We start from the raw sequence: 13,533 nt of genomic DNA, 5'->3' as shown, positions 1-13,533 counted from the left end.
GTAAGAATGAAAAAGAATTTTCTGGAATAACAGGGTTTACTTTAGATTGCGGAAAATGCTGAGGTATACAATAACAGAATTAAAGAAAGTAACAAAACAATTATCTTGACATAACTATTCCATAAAATTAGGCATTTAATTTCTTCTTGTGTTATGTAAATGCACATGTTCTGTATCCTGAAACTAAACTATAAACTCCTTTCAAGTAAAAACTGCATTATTCTCTTTAGCAAATAAGTATTTACGGTATTGATAAAAGAACTATGTAAGGATAAAAGCTTATGAAATCGCAGAGCTCTAGTAGGTAAAAAAAGTTGGAAGATCTATTGCTAACAATTTATTTATTAATAGATCTAACCCTTCCAGAAAGCAGGTATTTATATACCTGAGATCACTATATTTGGGCAAAACTGATGTATTGCAACCATGATGTTGAGAGCATATTATACAAAAATAAACCAAAGTATGTTCATTCTATAGGAAACTTTATTACCATCTTTAAATAAAGGTATTTAGCATTTACCAAAATTACATACACACAAACACACACACATACATATACAATTAAGTTTAGGGTATAGAGTAGACTCCAAGGTTCAACAAACTTTTTTTCTGTAAAGATCCAGATAGTAAATATCTGACCACTTAAAAATCTGTTACTGCAGTGTAAAGGAATTCACAGACAATACATGAATGAAAGAGCATGGCTATTTTTCAATAAAACTTTATTTACAAAAACAGTCAGTCAACATATGGACAGTAGTTTGCCAATTTTTGAAATAGATTATATGTTACTAGAAGTAGCATTAAATGGGATAGAGAAAGAATAATTTAATGTTTTTATAGGTAAGAAATATTCACGAAATTTTCAAGATCTTTATTGAATCTTAAAAACAATAACAATAACAACAACAACAAAACTCAGAAACTTAAGTAGCACACGAATCTTACCTGGTTAGGTATCCTCAGTGGGGGCCTTGGACCTCCAGGGTACCGAGGTGACATAAAAGGCTATTGAAGTAAAACAAATAAATAAATAAAACAAAACATAAATGACACAATGTAAAATAGAGATCTGAAAATAAACTGTTGTAAAGAATTTGAGAATTATACAAAACGTAAGTCAACTTATTTCCCTATGTGGCTGCTTTCAGTAGAATAAACTCTTTTAAGAAAAATTACCATCCTGTTTTTTTATTTTGTAGAATATCTAGAACATTTCCTAAAGAAAATATAAAAACATCAAAGATGAGGGACGCCTGGGTGGTTCAGTCGGTTGAGCTTCCGACTTCAGCTCAGGTCATGATCTCACGGTCTGTGAGTTCGAGCCCCGCGTCGGGCTCTGTGCTTACAGCTCAGAGCCTGGAGCCTGCTTCAGATTCTGTGTCTCCCTCTCTCTCTGACCCTCCCCCATTCATGCTCTGTCTCTCTCTGTCTCAAAAATAAATAAACTTAAAAAAAAACAAAAACAAAAAAACATCAAAGATGAGTAAAGCTGGGGCTCCTGGGCGGCTTGGTCAGTTAGGTGTCCTACTCTTGATTTCGGCTCAGGTAATGACCTCATGATTTATGAGTTCGAGCCCCTATGAGGCCCTCTCTGCTTTCAGCGCAAAGTCTGATTCCAAGTCTCTGTCTCCCTCTCTCTCTGCCTCTGCTCCACTAACGCTCTCCCTTTCTCTCAGAAATAAACATTAAAAAAAGATGACTAAAGCAAAAAAATTTTTTTAATGTGAATTTTATTAAGATAATGACATTTAATTGGCAAAAAAAGATTAGGAGATTTAGGCAACTGAATCTTAGCAAAGACTTCAGGAACAGACTTATTGGCTATATCATTATGTAAATTGGGTTCTGAACATATAGTTTGGACTGAATTATCCAGTTTGGTTATCAATTTCCTTTAATAATTTTAAAGTTGCCAAATTTTTTACCGTTTTTTTTTTTTTTTTGGTGGCTTTTTAAAATGGTAAAGAAATTTCTTTTTCATATGTCCTTTGTGGTTAAAAAGAGCTTTGCCTCTCCTTTCTCAAGTGTTTGTTATAATTCAAAATAGATTATAAATTTTAAAGTTGAAATAATTTATTTGCATATTTTAAGCTTAGCAGATTATGAGCTGTGTATTTAAAAGAAAGAAAAAAATGGTCTTATATTAAAACTCAAGGCAGTTTATCTTGTTAGATAAATCAGATTCTGCTAAGATATGTTGACTCCATCCAGTTCAAAAAATGTCTGAAAAATATCCTAAAAATATCATTCCAACAATGAGTGGATGAATATATTTGATCACTCAGATATGGGCACCAAATTTTTCAAAGTTTATGTGTATCAAATTTTTCAGTGTATTCCTAAAATTATTCAAAATTTCATTTCTATAGAAAAATTCTATAATTTTGTCTACTTACATCACACTATATAATTTATTTAAATTCAAGATTATTACTTCATGTAACATAAGTAAATTATCCACTCTAAATGGTTGCATATCATGAAGTAATATATTAAGAATGAAGTAATATAAATTAAGGATCAATGTAACAAAAGCTTGGGCAAGCCGAATCTTTAGTATTTTACATAATTAAATTCCACATTTATAATGTATTTTCTATAAACATTTTAGAAACTGAACCTGCAGTTCTTGGCTACATTTTAAAAGCAGGGTTATTTTAAGACCTACCCTATGACCCAGCAATAGCACTGCTAGGAATTTACCCAAGGGATACAGGAGTACTGATGCATAGGGGCACCTGTACCCCAATGTTTATAGCAGCACTCTCAACAATAGCCAAATTATGGAAAGAGCCTAAATGTCCATCAACTGACGAATGGATAAAGAAATTGTGGTTTATATACACAATGGAATACTACGTGGCAATGAGAAAAAATGAAATATGGCCCTTTGTAGCAACGTGGATGGAACTGGAGAGTGTGATGCTAAGTGAAATAAGCCATACAGAGAAAGACAGATACCATATGGTTTCACTCTTATGTGGATCCTGAGAAACTTAACAGAAACCCATGGGGGAGGGGAAGGAAAAAAAAAAAAAAGAGTTTAGAGTGGAAGAGAGCCAAAGCGTAAGAGACTCCTAAAAACTGAGAACAAACTGAGGGTTGATGGGGGGTGGGAGGGAGGAGAGGGTGGGCGATGGGTATTGAGGAGGGCACCTCTTGGGATGAGCACTGGGTGTTGTATGGAAACCAATTTGACAATAAACTTCACATATTGAAAAAAAAATAAAATAAAAGCAGGTTATTTTAAAAAGCAGCATCTGAAAAATAAAATCCTAACAAGTTAATGATGTATAGACTACTTCTATAATATCTCTTGGAAGATTTTATTTTAGATAATTTTGACAAGAAATAGTAATTGTTGGAAATAATAATGTCCAACAAGAGGAACTTTAGAGTTAAACAAGCAATTCAGTTTTTTTATTACTGTGTTCTTATATGTTAATCATACAATTATCATATATTCTTACATCTTAATCTTCTATGTTAATCAGGAGATTATTTTAAATGGACAGAAATATTGGTTTATTCAGGTATTATTGTCACCTCTGGTGACAAAGCGGGTATTCCAATTTTAACATTTCAATAATGTTAGTTTTCACATATTTGATCAAAGCTGTTTCTCTTTTTTTTTTAATTTTTTTTAATTTTTTTTTTTTTTTTTTTTAGCGTTTATTTATTTTTGAGACAGAGAGAGACAAAGCATGAATGGGGGAGGGTCAGAGGGAGACACAGAATCTGAAACAGGCTCCAGGCTCTGAGCTGTTAGCACAGAGACCAACACGGGGCTCGAACTCACGGACCGCGAGATCATGACCTGGGCCGAAGTCGGCCCCTTAACCGACTGAGCCACCCAGGCGCCCCAAGGCTGTTTCTCTTTAATCCTTTCTAAACTCTACTCTAAATTGAATTAGTTAGTTAACTATACTGCCAACTAGAAGCTTATCCCAATACTCACACACCCTCTACTATATTTCTAATCATCCAATTTCATTTATGGAACTGCCTTTTAAATTCTGGACTAATTTTAAAAACTAGGAAATTAAGTATTGTGTCATTGGTTTTGGAATGTTTGCCTTTCTTTCACAAAGTGATGTTTTATGACATACTCATGAATCCAAAGTTTATCAATTTACTTTTTGAGACATGGAGAAATAAAAATAGGTTACTGATGATTCCTGTCTATTACATTCACTTTGAAATGGAATACGAGGTAGAAATTATGTTAAAAATATTACTAACTATCAAATACTGAGGAAAAAATTGAGATGTACCTTACTTGAAATAGAGCATTTGAGATTTGCATATTGGTCCAAATGTAAAATGATGTTATAGTGTTAATTTAATGGACTATCTGAAAAGAGGAATTTCTCTCATCAATGGTACTATGAAAAAGTGTATTTTAATGGGACTGTCAAACACTCCTATCTGACTGTAAGGACCCATCAAGAGACTACTGAGGACAGGGAGTGCATGTGGTACCTAGGAACCTACAAATCTCTACAGAATGAGACTGGGAGAGAAAAAGATTCTCTCTTTAGTTAATTTAGTTCTTATGCATGCCCTCCTCCTCCAAGTTCAAATTTACAGGTGTTTTTGGAAAAAAGAAAAGAAAACCATTTATACATTCTAATCAATAACAATCCACTTAAAGCAAAAATGACAAAAAAGCTAGTTGAGATAAAAATCTACTACTTTTACTTAAAATACAAAGACTGCTATGGGTAGAGTACCTTTGATATCAAATTAGTGCTGTTATAACATAAGCTCTTAATATTCAGATTGATCCTTACCTTAAGTTATCTAGTTAAACACACAGGTCCTCACTTGCCTGCTTGTTGAGACAGAGACACAGCAACTGAACCCCAAAGAGTTTGCATATTAGCAACTGAGAATATTGTAATAATATTTGTACTCCAGTATTCAGAAGCCAATTTCCTTGCAAATACAATTCAAGATATGAAAACAAGTTTAAATTATTGATATAAGAGATTGCCTACTGATACTATAGAGTATATCTACTGACAGACATGTTAGTACTCTCTGCATGAATAGTCTGGGAAGAACAGGTTTTTGAAAAGAATTTTTGGCTATGAAATACTCTTTTACTTGGGGGAGAAAGTTGTTTTTTTTTTTTAATAGTTTGGGCATTAAGATATTTGCTTGAAGATGTCATGATGGTGAATCAATATTTTAAATGGAAAAGGTCTTCACCTTCAAAAGGCTATTTATAAGGTGTGTGAAAAAAAACATTTGGGAGTCAGGGGACTGGGTTCTAGTTTTGTAGTAACACTAATTAGCAGAGGGGCCCTGAGCTAAAAACTCTTCGGCCTTTAATTTTCTCCATCTTAAATGAGAGAGTTGGACTAGATAATCTCTAAAGTCCCATAGAAAATTAAAAAGAAAAACAAAACTCCATTATTCTGTTATTTCCAGCATTACCCTTAAGTATGCAGATTTCTATATTGCAAATAGCTACAAATATTTGAAATGTGTAGGGGTGGGATGGGCACAACTCACAAACCATCTTCATCAAGGAGCTGGAGAAACTTATTCCTATGCTTTCCAGAGAAAAGGAAAACAAAGAAAAAAAATACTCCAAAAGAGAAGGATGCATTTGGTTCCGATCAAAGGCCCACTGGAAGAATAAAAAAAAACTCAACTTATCAATTAAAAAGTATACTAGTGATTCTTTTATTCAACAAATATATATTAAATACCTACAAAGGCAGTAATGGACTAAGTCGTTGGACATATAAGTGAACAAAGCAGATGACGATCACTGCTCTCTGATTAGAATTTTTAAGGTTCTACTATTATAATTAGTAGGAAAACAATTTTCTGGAAAAACTGTTTTCTCTATTAGTCCACTAATTTAAAGAAATAGAATGTTCTCTTCACCAAATGGCAAGTACCAGTGAAAACCCACAAAAAAATAGTATTTCAATCTGGTGCCTTCACTCAGAAGTCATATTACATCATCCTTACTTGATAGAACATGTAGTGCTATGAGTGAATCAAAGTCAAGGCTATGTTTTAAAAAGTTTTCCAAATTAGGCAAAACTCACACAGTCAGGTTCTTTATAACACAAGATAAAATGATTACCACTGTTAGTATTCTGACATATGGAAACTACATTTCCATAAAGGCATAAACTCTCCTTTCTACATGTTTCAGCTATCTTCCCAGAAAGAATGCAATAACTCAAAGTAAAAGGAATAAAAGCACGCATGCACAAATCCAAAAAATCAATAAAATTTGTTGACTAAGAGAAGAGGAAAAAACCAAAACAAAACAAAAACAACCCTCCAATAGAAATACCAACCAAGTGTCCAGTTCATTTCCCCTAAGTAAAGATCATACCATTGAGAATCAGAATTTATTTCAGAATGAATGTCACTCAATCTTAAAGGATTACTATTATCCATTATATCAAGAATTATTCATGGAATTTTAAACTTCTGCTTCCCTAAAAGAGAGATTTTCCTTTATTCTTTGCCCTTTCTGCTAGTGGAGGGTAGTCTGCCTCTCTTATTTGATCTTTCATAAACCCTAGTGCTCTATCACAATTCCCTAAGAATTAGAAGAAACCAGCTCTTTCTCTTTCCTCGTACTACCTGGAAGTTAGATTGCTCAGTCTGATTCTTTGCTTCTCTGAAGGTGCCAAGTGTCCCCAATGGAATTGTTTTATTTACCTGTCCTGAAATTACAGGTGCTAAGATAAGAACCACTTAAGCCCTCAGTTCTTTTAATATATATACGGTAAGGGGTGTCTGGGTGGCTCAGTTGGTTAAGCGTCCAACTCGTGATTTGGGCTCAGGTCATGATCTCACAGTTTGTGAAACTAAACCTAGCAATAAGCTCTGTGCTGACAGAATGGAGTCTGCCTAGGATTCTCTCTCCCCTATCTCTCTGCCCCTCCTCGCTTGTGCACATGTGCTCTCTTTCTCTCTCTCTCTCAGCACAAACACTTAAAAATATTTGTTTATTTTTTGAGTATAGTTTTAAGCGTATTTGAGCATAGTTGACATACAATGTTACATTAGTTTCAGGTGTACAACATAGTGATTCAACACGCTTATACATTATATTGTGCTCACAAGTGCAACTACCATCTGTTAGTATAATATTTCCTTTAAAAAATTTTTTTAATGTTTAATTTTGAGAGAGACAGAGTGTGAGTGGGGGAGGGACAGAGAAAGAGAGAGAGACAGAATCTGAGCTGTCAGCACAGAGCCCGACATGGTGCTTGAACTCACAAACTGTGAGATCATGACCTGAGCCGAAGTTGGACGTTTAACCGACTGAGCCACCCAGGCACCCCTCACCATAATATTTTCTAATATTTTAATAGTTTTTAGAAAACATACATATGACTTTTCAACACCAGAATATTCTCTCCTTCTTGAGATTACCATGTATTCTTTCTCTGTCAAGTAAATTTCTAGTAATCCCCCAAGGGTCAGTTTAAAAATCAAGACTTTCCTTCTATTTCTTCAGCACTTTGTTCACACCATCATCATAGAGGATTCAGTACACTGTAGTATAATGTGTGCCCTGGTGTGAAGGAAATCCACTTCAGAGGAAAGAACACAAAACCATAGTAGAGCAAGTCATTATCTTAATGCTAGGGAAATTAATCCATAAAATAAAACTGGTATTCACAAGAATCCTTAAAACTGAGGTGTAATTGATACATAAATCACCTTATATCTTATTTTAAATATTTCAGAATGGCTTTAGAAACTCTTTAAATATTAGTCTTTGAAAATAAACTGATAATAAAGAAAATTTAAAATCATTAAAAATGAGTGTCTTTAAAATCCCACTTAAGCATTCTCTGTGTACCATTTATATACTATATATACTACATACTATTTTCTTTATACAATTTTTCTGTATACTCTATTTTATTTTCAAACCACAATTTACAAAAAATCAGTGACAAAGGGAAGATAATACTGATTTCTTTAGAATGGACAAATGTAACATTTAGAACAAGAATTAGAAGAAACCAGCTCTTTCTCTTTCCTCATACTACCTGGAAGTTAGATTGCTCTTCTGAAGATTGTTCTAAAACATACAATTTTACAGGACTTATCTAACATAAAATAACTGAAAATTTTTAGGACAAAATTATTCATGTAAGATTTGCTTATAATTTTGAAAGAAATAGTATCTTTTTAAAATACAAAGAAACAATTACCAAGTTTAAGAAAATATGAACTTAAAAATATTTAAAAAATGAATACTCAAACAGTGACTTCTTCACAAAATTACTCAATGGAAGTTTTATAAGCTTTCTATTGTACAATTATAATAAAATCTGACTTATCAAATTTTATTTGAATGTAACTTTTTGACACATTTTATAGCACAAAGTTGTACTTTTTAGAGTTTACTAGATCAGCCTCCTTACTCTGTAAAGAAAACCAAAGACCTAGTTTTTTACCTGCCATTTTAGTTTTCTTACAGAGAAAACAGTTCCAGTAATACCTTTACAGAATGAAGGCAGGTACACATACAACCGGGTGACCATAAATAAACTGCCTGACTTGGCACTTTCTCCTTGGCCCCCCAGCAATGGTGCTACCATTCACTTAATGCAGAATTCTTTACCCTTGCTAGTTACCACTCAACCAGGAAAAGCTGAAAAGGCAGTGGTATTTCAGGTAAGTAAGTTTATTTGCATACAAAGCACTAATTAGCATGTGCTCTTGATTCACTGAACTAAAAGCAATGCAACAAGTGAAATAAAATAAATTTAGTAACCTCTAGCTCTCTTTTCTTAAATACTTTTGGTAGGGTTTTGATAATATATGTTGTCTTGACTGCACTTATTAATGTTTTTAAGTCACATGCCAAAAGGGAATAGAAGATGAGTGGGGAATGGAGATAAATGGATGTGGAATGATTAGAAGCGTATCACCATTAGAATCAAACTGTTCATTATAATATGATAACTTATAGTGAGGTTCATGAGAAAGGAAAGGAAGCAGTTAGCACATTCTAAGAGAGAACGCACAGAGCTGCATTCAGTAAATATTTGGTTGGTTCCATAGCTGGTTCATTGACTAAAAGAATGAACAACATTGCTGGAAGACTAAAAACCAGCACAAAATAAAGTTTTGTTCCCTTGTGTAAAATCTCCCCTGACCAATGTGTCTTGTTAAAAATAGATAATATTGGGGCACCTAGGTGGCTCAGTTGGTTAAGCATCCAACTTTGGCTCAGGTCATGATCTCACAGTGCATGAGTTCAAGCCCCACGTTGGTCTCTGTGCTGACAGCTCAGAGCCTGGAGCCTGCTTTGCATTCTGTGTTTCCCTCTCTCTCTGCCCCTCCCCTGCTCTCTCTCTCTCTCTCTCTTAAAAATAAATAAACGTTAAAAAAATTTTTTAAATACACAATATCTATTGACAATGTAAACAGTAAGCCACAGTATTAGCACAGTATATCTGCTTTGTCTAGTGAGAACATAGTTATAAATTAGAGGGGAGAATTCTGCTTGATTAAATAGGATAATTTATATTTTCCAGAGGACAGGTAAGGAGCAAAGTGTTGACCCGAACAAGATACTACATTATAATTACAATATCCCTATCAACATCTAAGAGAATTTATAATTTAGATGACTAATAAGGCCTTTTACTCCCTCCTATCACTTTCAGGTTTCTTTTACTGTTTCTGGGTGTCAGGGTTAAAAATAATGTTTCTTAGTTTTATAGGCTAGCAGTATTTAGTTGCCAGTTTTTGGTATAAAAGGATATCAGGTTAATTTACATATGATTTGGCAAAACAAACAAAACAGAACAAAACTGTGGTGACTTAATTGAACTTTTCCTGAAGTTCAGACCAGCCTTGAGAACTGCTAACAATTCATTTGCAGTTCATTTTTCAGCTGTCTCATACAGTGCTGTGTTTATACAGAGAACCTTACCTCCTCTTTCTAGACTGAAATATATTCAAAGAGTGATAATCCTCAGGTCTCAGAAACAACATGGTTAAGCATACAGATTTTTTTCCCACTAAGGAAAAGCTCAGCATTTGAGTAAGAACATTTAACATTCTACCTTCTTAATATCATATTGTTTTTAGCACATAACCATTAGTCCAAAAATCTGTAAGAAAATGGTTATTTGCCAAGGAGTAATTTGCTTCTATCACTATTTTTAGGCAATAACAAAAGACGCAAAGTTACATATAGACAGAAAAAATATTATATTAATTACATAAAGACCAAATATGTAGCTCACTTGGTCCTGTGAAGATATGGCTTTAGACAGATTTAATCTTTCTTCTTCTATTTTTAATGCACTGTTTTAAGCAGACAAAGGGAATAAGACACAATTTTATGACATGAAAATTATTCTAGAATCTTTCAAGGAAAAAACTTCTCGGAAACAAAACTTTTAGAAATGATAAATAAAGTAGGTTATAATTATTTTTTATACTTCTGGAAAGGTAGTAAAAAACATGTTCACTATACTATTTTATCCAAAGAATAAACATTCTTTTAAACACTAAATATTACTTTTTACTCATTCTGTGTCTATTTTTTAATTAATTTAGTTCTCTTTACTGTATACAACTTTCCTACGTAGATTTCTCTACTTTGCTATTCCATATTTTACTTACAAGTAAATCTCTATCTTTTTTTTTAAAGTTTATTTATTTTTGAGAGAGAGAGAGCGAGAGAGCACGGAAGGGGCAGAAAGAGAAAGAATCCCAAGCAGGATCCTCACCATCTGCACGGGAGCCCAGCGTGGGGCTGGAACTCATGATCTCATGGATCTCAGGAACCATGAGATTATGACCTGAGCCAATATTAAGGGTCTGACACTTAACTGACTCAGAAGTAAATTTTTATCTTAATTCTAACTTTCCTAAAGTCATGAGCTATCAAAAATAAATAATACTGAGATTATTATTTTGAATAACCATTAGGGTTGTGACTTCTGTATTTCACTACAGCCATCTTTCATATAGTAAAAGTGTTCACATATTTCAATTCTTATAATTCCATGAGATGCTTCATGAGTTTTCTGTAGAAAAGTAATGAAGCATAAATTATACATCAAATGAATTTCGTCAAAGTTACTTTACAATTCATATATCTTAATTTGTTTAGTTTCTTTTCTGTTTTCCATAAAAACCTCCATCAGACATTACTGACACCCCAGTGGATAAGATACTCTTGATTAACACATTTTAATTCCAACCAGTATTAAACTAATTTAGCTCACAAAATGACATACTTGTGCTAGCGCATTCTGCTGATAAGCATAAATATGTAGCTTATCTCCCATACATCTTAGATATTCTATCATCATCAACACTTAATTAAAATAACTCATATAAAATAACTGTAAAGTATTACCAGATCCAGTTTTCTAGATGCTATTTTGGCAAGGCTAATCCAATTCAGCACAGAATTATAAGCAGGTTGATTCTTTTAATATGGATTTAGTCTAAGCATAAAAATTGCTCACTTACATTATGGGCCTTTTCAAGAAGATGAGACTATTTTTCAACCCTTCATTACCTATGTTAGAGGTGTGTGGCAATGGACTTCTGGATTCTGAAAGGGGACCATGCTGTCTGCTGGTCTATAAAAGTTTGACAACATTTTTCAAAAAACTTTAATAATTTGTTTTAGATCAGTTTATATTCACAAATACATACAGACACACTTTTATGTGTGTGTGTGTGTGTGTGTGTGTGTGTGTGTGTGTGTGTGTGTGAGGCAAGTAGCTGGAGTCCTCCATAAGCTAAATCTGGCTCTGTACTGCCTCCTGCTACAAACTAAAGTCCCTGACAGATCAACCCATATTAGTATATTTAAAAAATGACACTATGGGTATGAAAATACATATTTATATGTATATAAATTTAGGATTTATAATTTAGGATAAAGTATCACACTGACTCCATCAAAAAAGAAGCTAAAGCAATCATTTTTCAAAACCACTCATAGTTTTTCATTGAAGAATGCCAAAGGATTCCCTTCTTCCTTTCCCCTATTTTATATTCATACTTACAGGTAAATTTGCTTCACATGACAGTATAGGAGAGAGGTACTTTAATATACCTTAATGTACCATTGTGAAAGAAAGAAAAAGAAAGAAAGAAAGAAAGAGGAAAGAAATTAGCTAGTTCGTTCTTATTCTTCTGATAATATGGTAGGGACATTTCCACTGATCAAGCAGTAGTCTTTTCAAATTCTCAAGTAGCAATAACAGTGTTTGTTAAACAAACTGACCTATAACCTTGGTCTTCTAATACAAGTGGCGAATTATATATATATATTTGCTTTCTTTAAAAATGAAATGATACTCTCATATTCACTTGGTTACTTACTTATAAACATAAAATCTCTATTCTCAATTCATGTCTAAACTATTTAAAATAGTCTTTCTACACAACAGGTTTTTACAGAAATTGTTAATGCATCAGAAAGTCTGTTTTGAAACTAGAGCTTACTAATTTGACTAATGCTAAAATCTATAGAAGTAAGCACTATGAGAAAATTCAAACTACACAAAGTTTTTTCTCCATCTCCAATTTAAAATATACATTTTTATGTACAACCCTTATATAGATATATGTACACAAAACTGATAAGACAAATTCAACTGGAAAATATATTTACTGATGCCAAAGTATCTACAATCTATTATAGAATATTAAAATGACAGATAACAGGTAGCATTCACATTTGCAAGCACTGCAAACAATTAATTCTATTTTACTTTCTCTGAAAAGCATCCTACTGCTCCGATTAGTCTATTCCCTGGCATTCTATCTTCAACTCAAGATTACACCAGCTTGCTGGGGGTAATGGATGATACCTCGCAATAGCCTATATGCTCTTCTCACAGGCACCAGCAGAGCTGTTTTCTTTGTTCCTCGGCAGGGATGAACAGTTTATAATAGCCAACACTTCACTCCCAGCAGCATTTCTTTGGCCTCCCGACTTCTCGCTCTAACTACAGCATCATCTCTTCCTTTCCCTTTAGAGCAAAACTCAATGTTGGGCACACTTGCTGTCTCTCCTTTCTCTCTTCCCACTTTATCCTGAATCTACTTTTATCAGGCTTTCATGCTCATCACTACAGTGAAACTGGCCTTATCAAGGCCACAAATTATCTCCTTGTTAAAATTCAATGGTCAATTGTCAGTCTTCAACTAATTTAAACTATCAGTAGCATTTGGCACAGCTGAATATTCCTCCCCTTGAAACATTTTCTCCATGTGGCTTCCAGGATACCACATTACCTGGTTTTCTTATCTCTTGGACTGCTCCTTCTCATCTTTCTTCACTGCTCCCTCCTCATCTCCCCGGCTTCTTGACATTAGAGTGCACTAGTTCCATTGGAGACCTTCTTGTCTCCATCTATACTATCTTGGTGTTCTCTTCCAGGCTCAGAGCTCTAAATACTATCCACATGCTAATAACTCCTAAATGACTCTAGCCCAAGCCTGAACCATAAAACTGCAGACTGATATTCTGTTCCCTACTCAACA

At 33.6% G+C, this 13,533-nt stretch overlaps 1 protein-coding gene across 9 annotated transcripts in view; it reads right to left on the bottom strand.

Annotated features, from left to right (window-relative positions):
* SSBP2 (single stranded DNA binding protein 2) overlaps positions 1 to 13,533 on the bottom strand; it is a 304,408-nt gene that overhangs the window by 69,521 nt on the left and 221,354 nt on the right. For all 9 annotated transcript variants that reach the window (XM_058728082.1, XM_058728030.1, XM_058728011.1 and 6 more), the window contains one exon: positions 952 to 1,011. In XM_058728082.1, the coding sequence (XP_058584065.1) occupies positions 952 to 1,011 (60 nt within the window). The remainder of the gene's footprint in view (positions 1 to 951; positions 1,012 to 13,533) is intronic.

The sequence above is a fragment of the Neofelis nebulosa genome, chromosome 1 (assembly GCF_028018385.1).
Source record: "Neofelis nebulosa isolate mNeoNeb1 chromosome 1, mNeoNeb1.pri, whole genome shotgun sequence".
In the NCBI taxonomy this organism is placed as follows: Eukaryota; Metazoa; Chordata; class Mammalia; order Carnivora; family Felidae; genus Neofelis; species Neofelis nebulosa.
The sequence above is the reverse complement of the archived record's forward strand: the minus strand, read 5'-3'. Positions and strand labels throughout refer to the sequence as shown.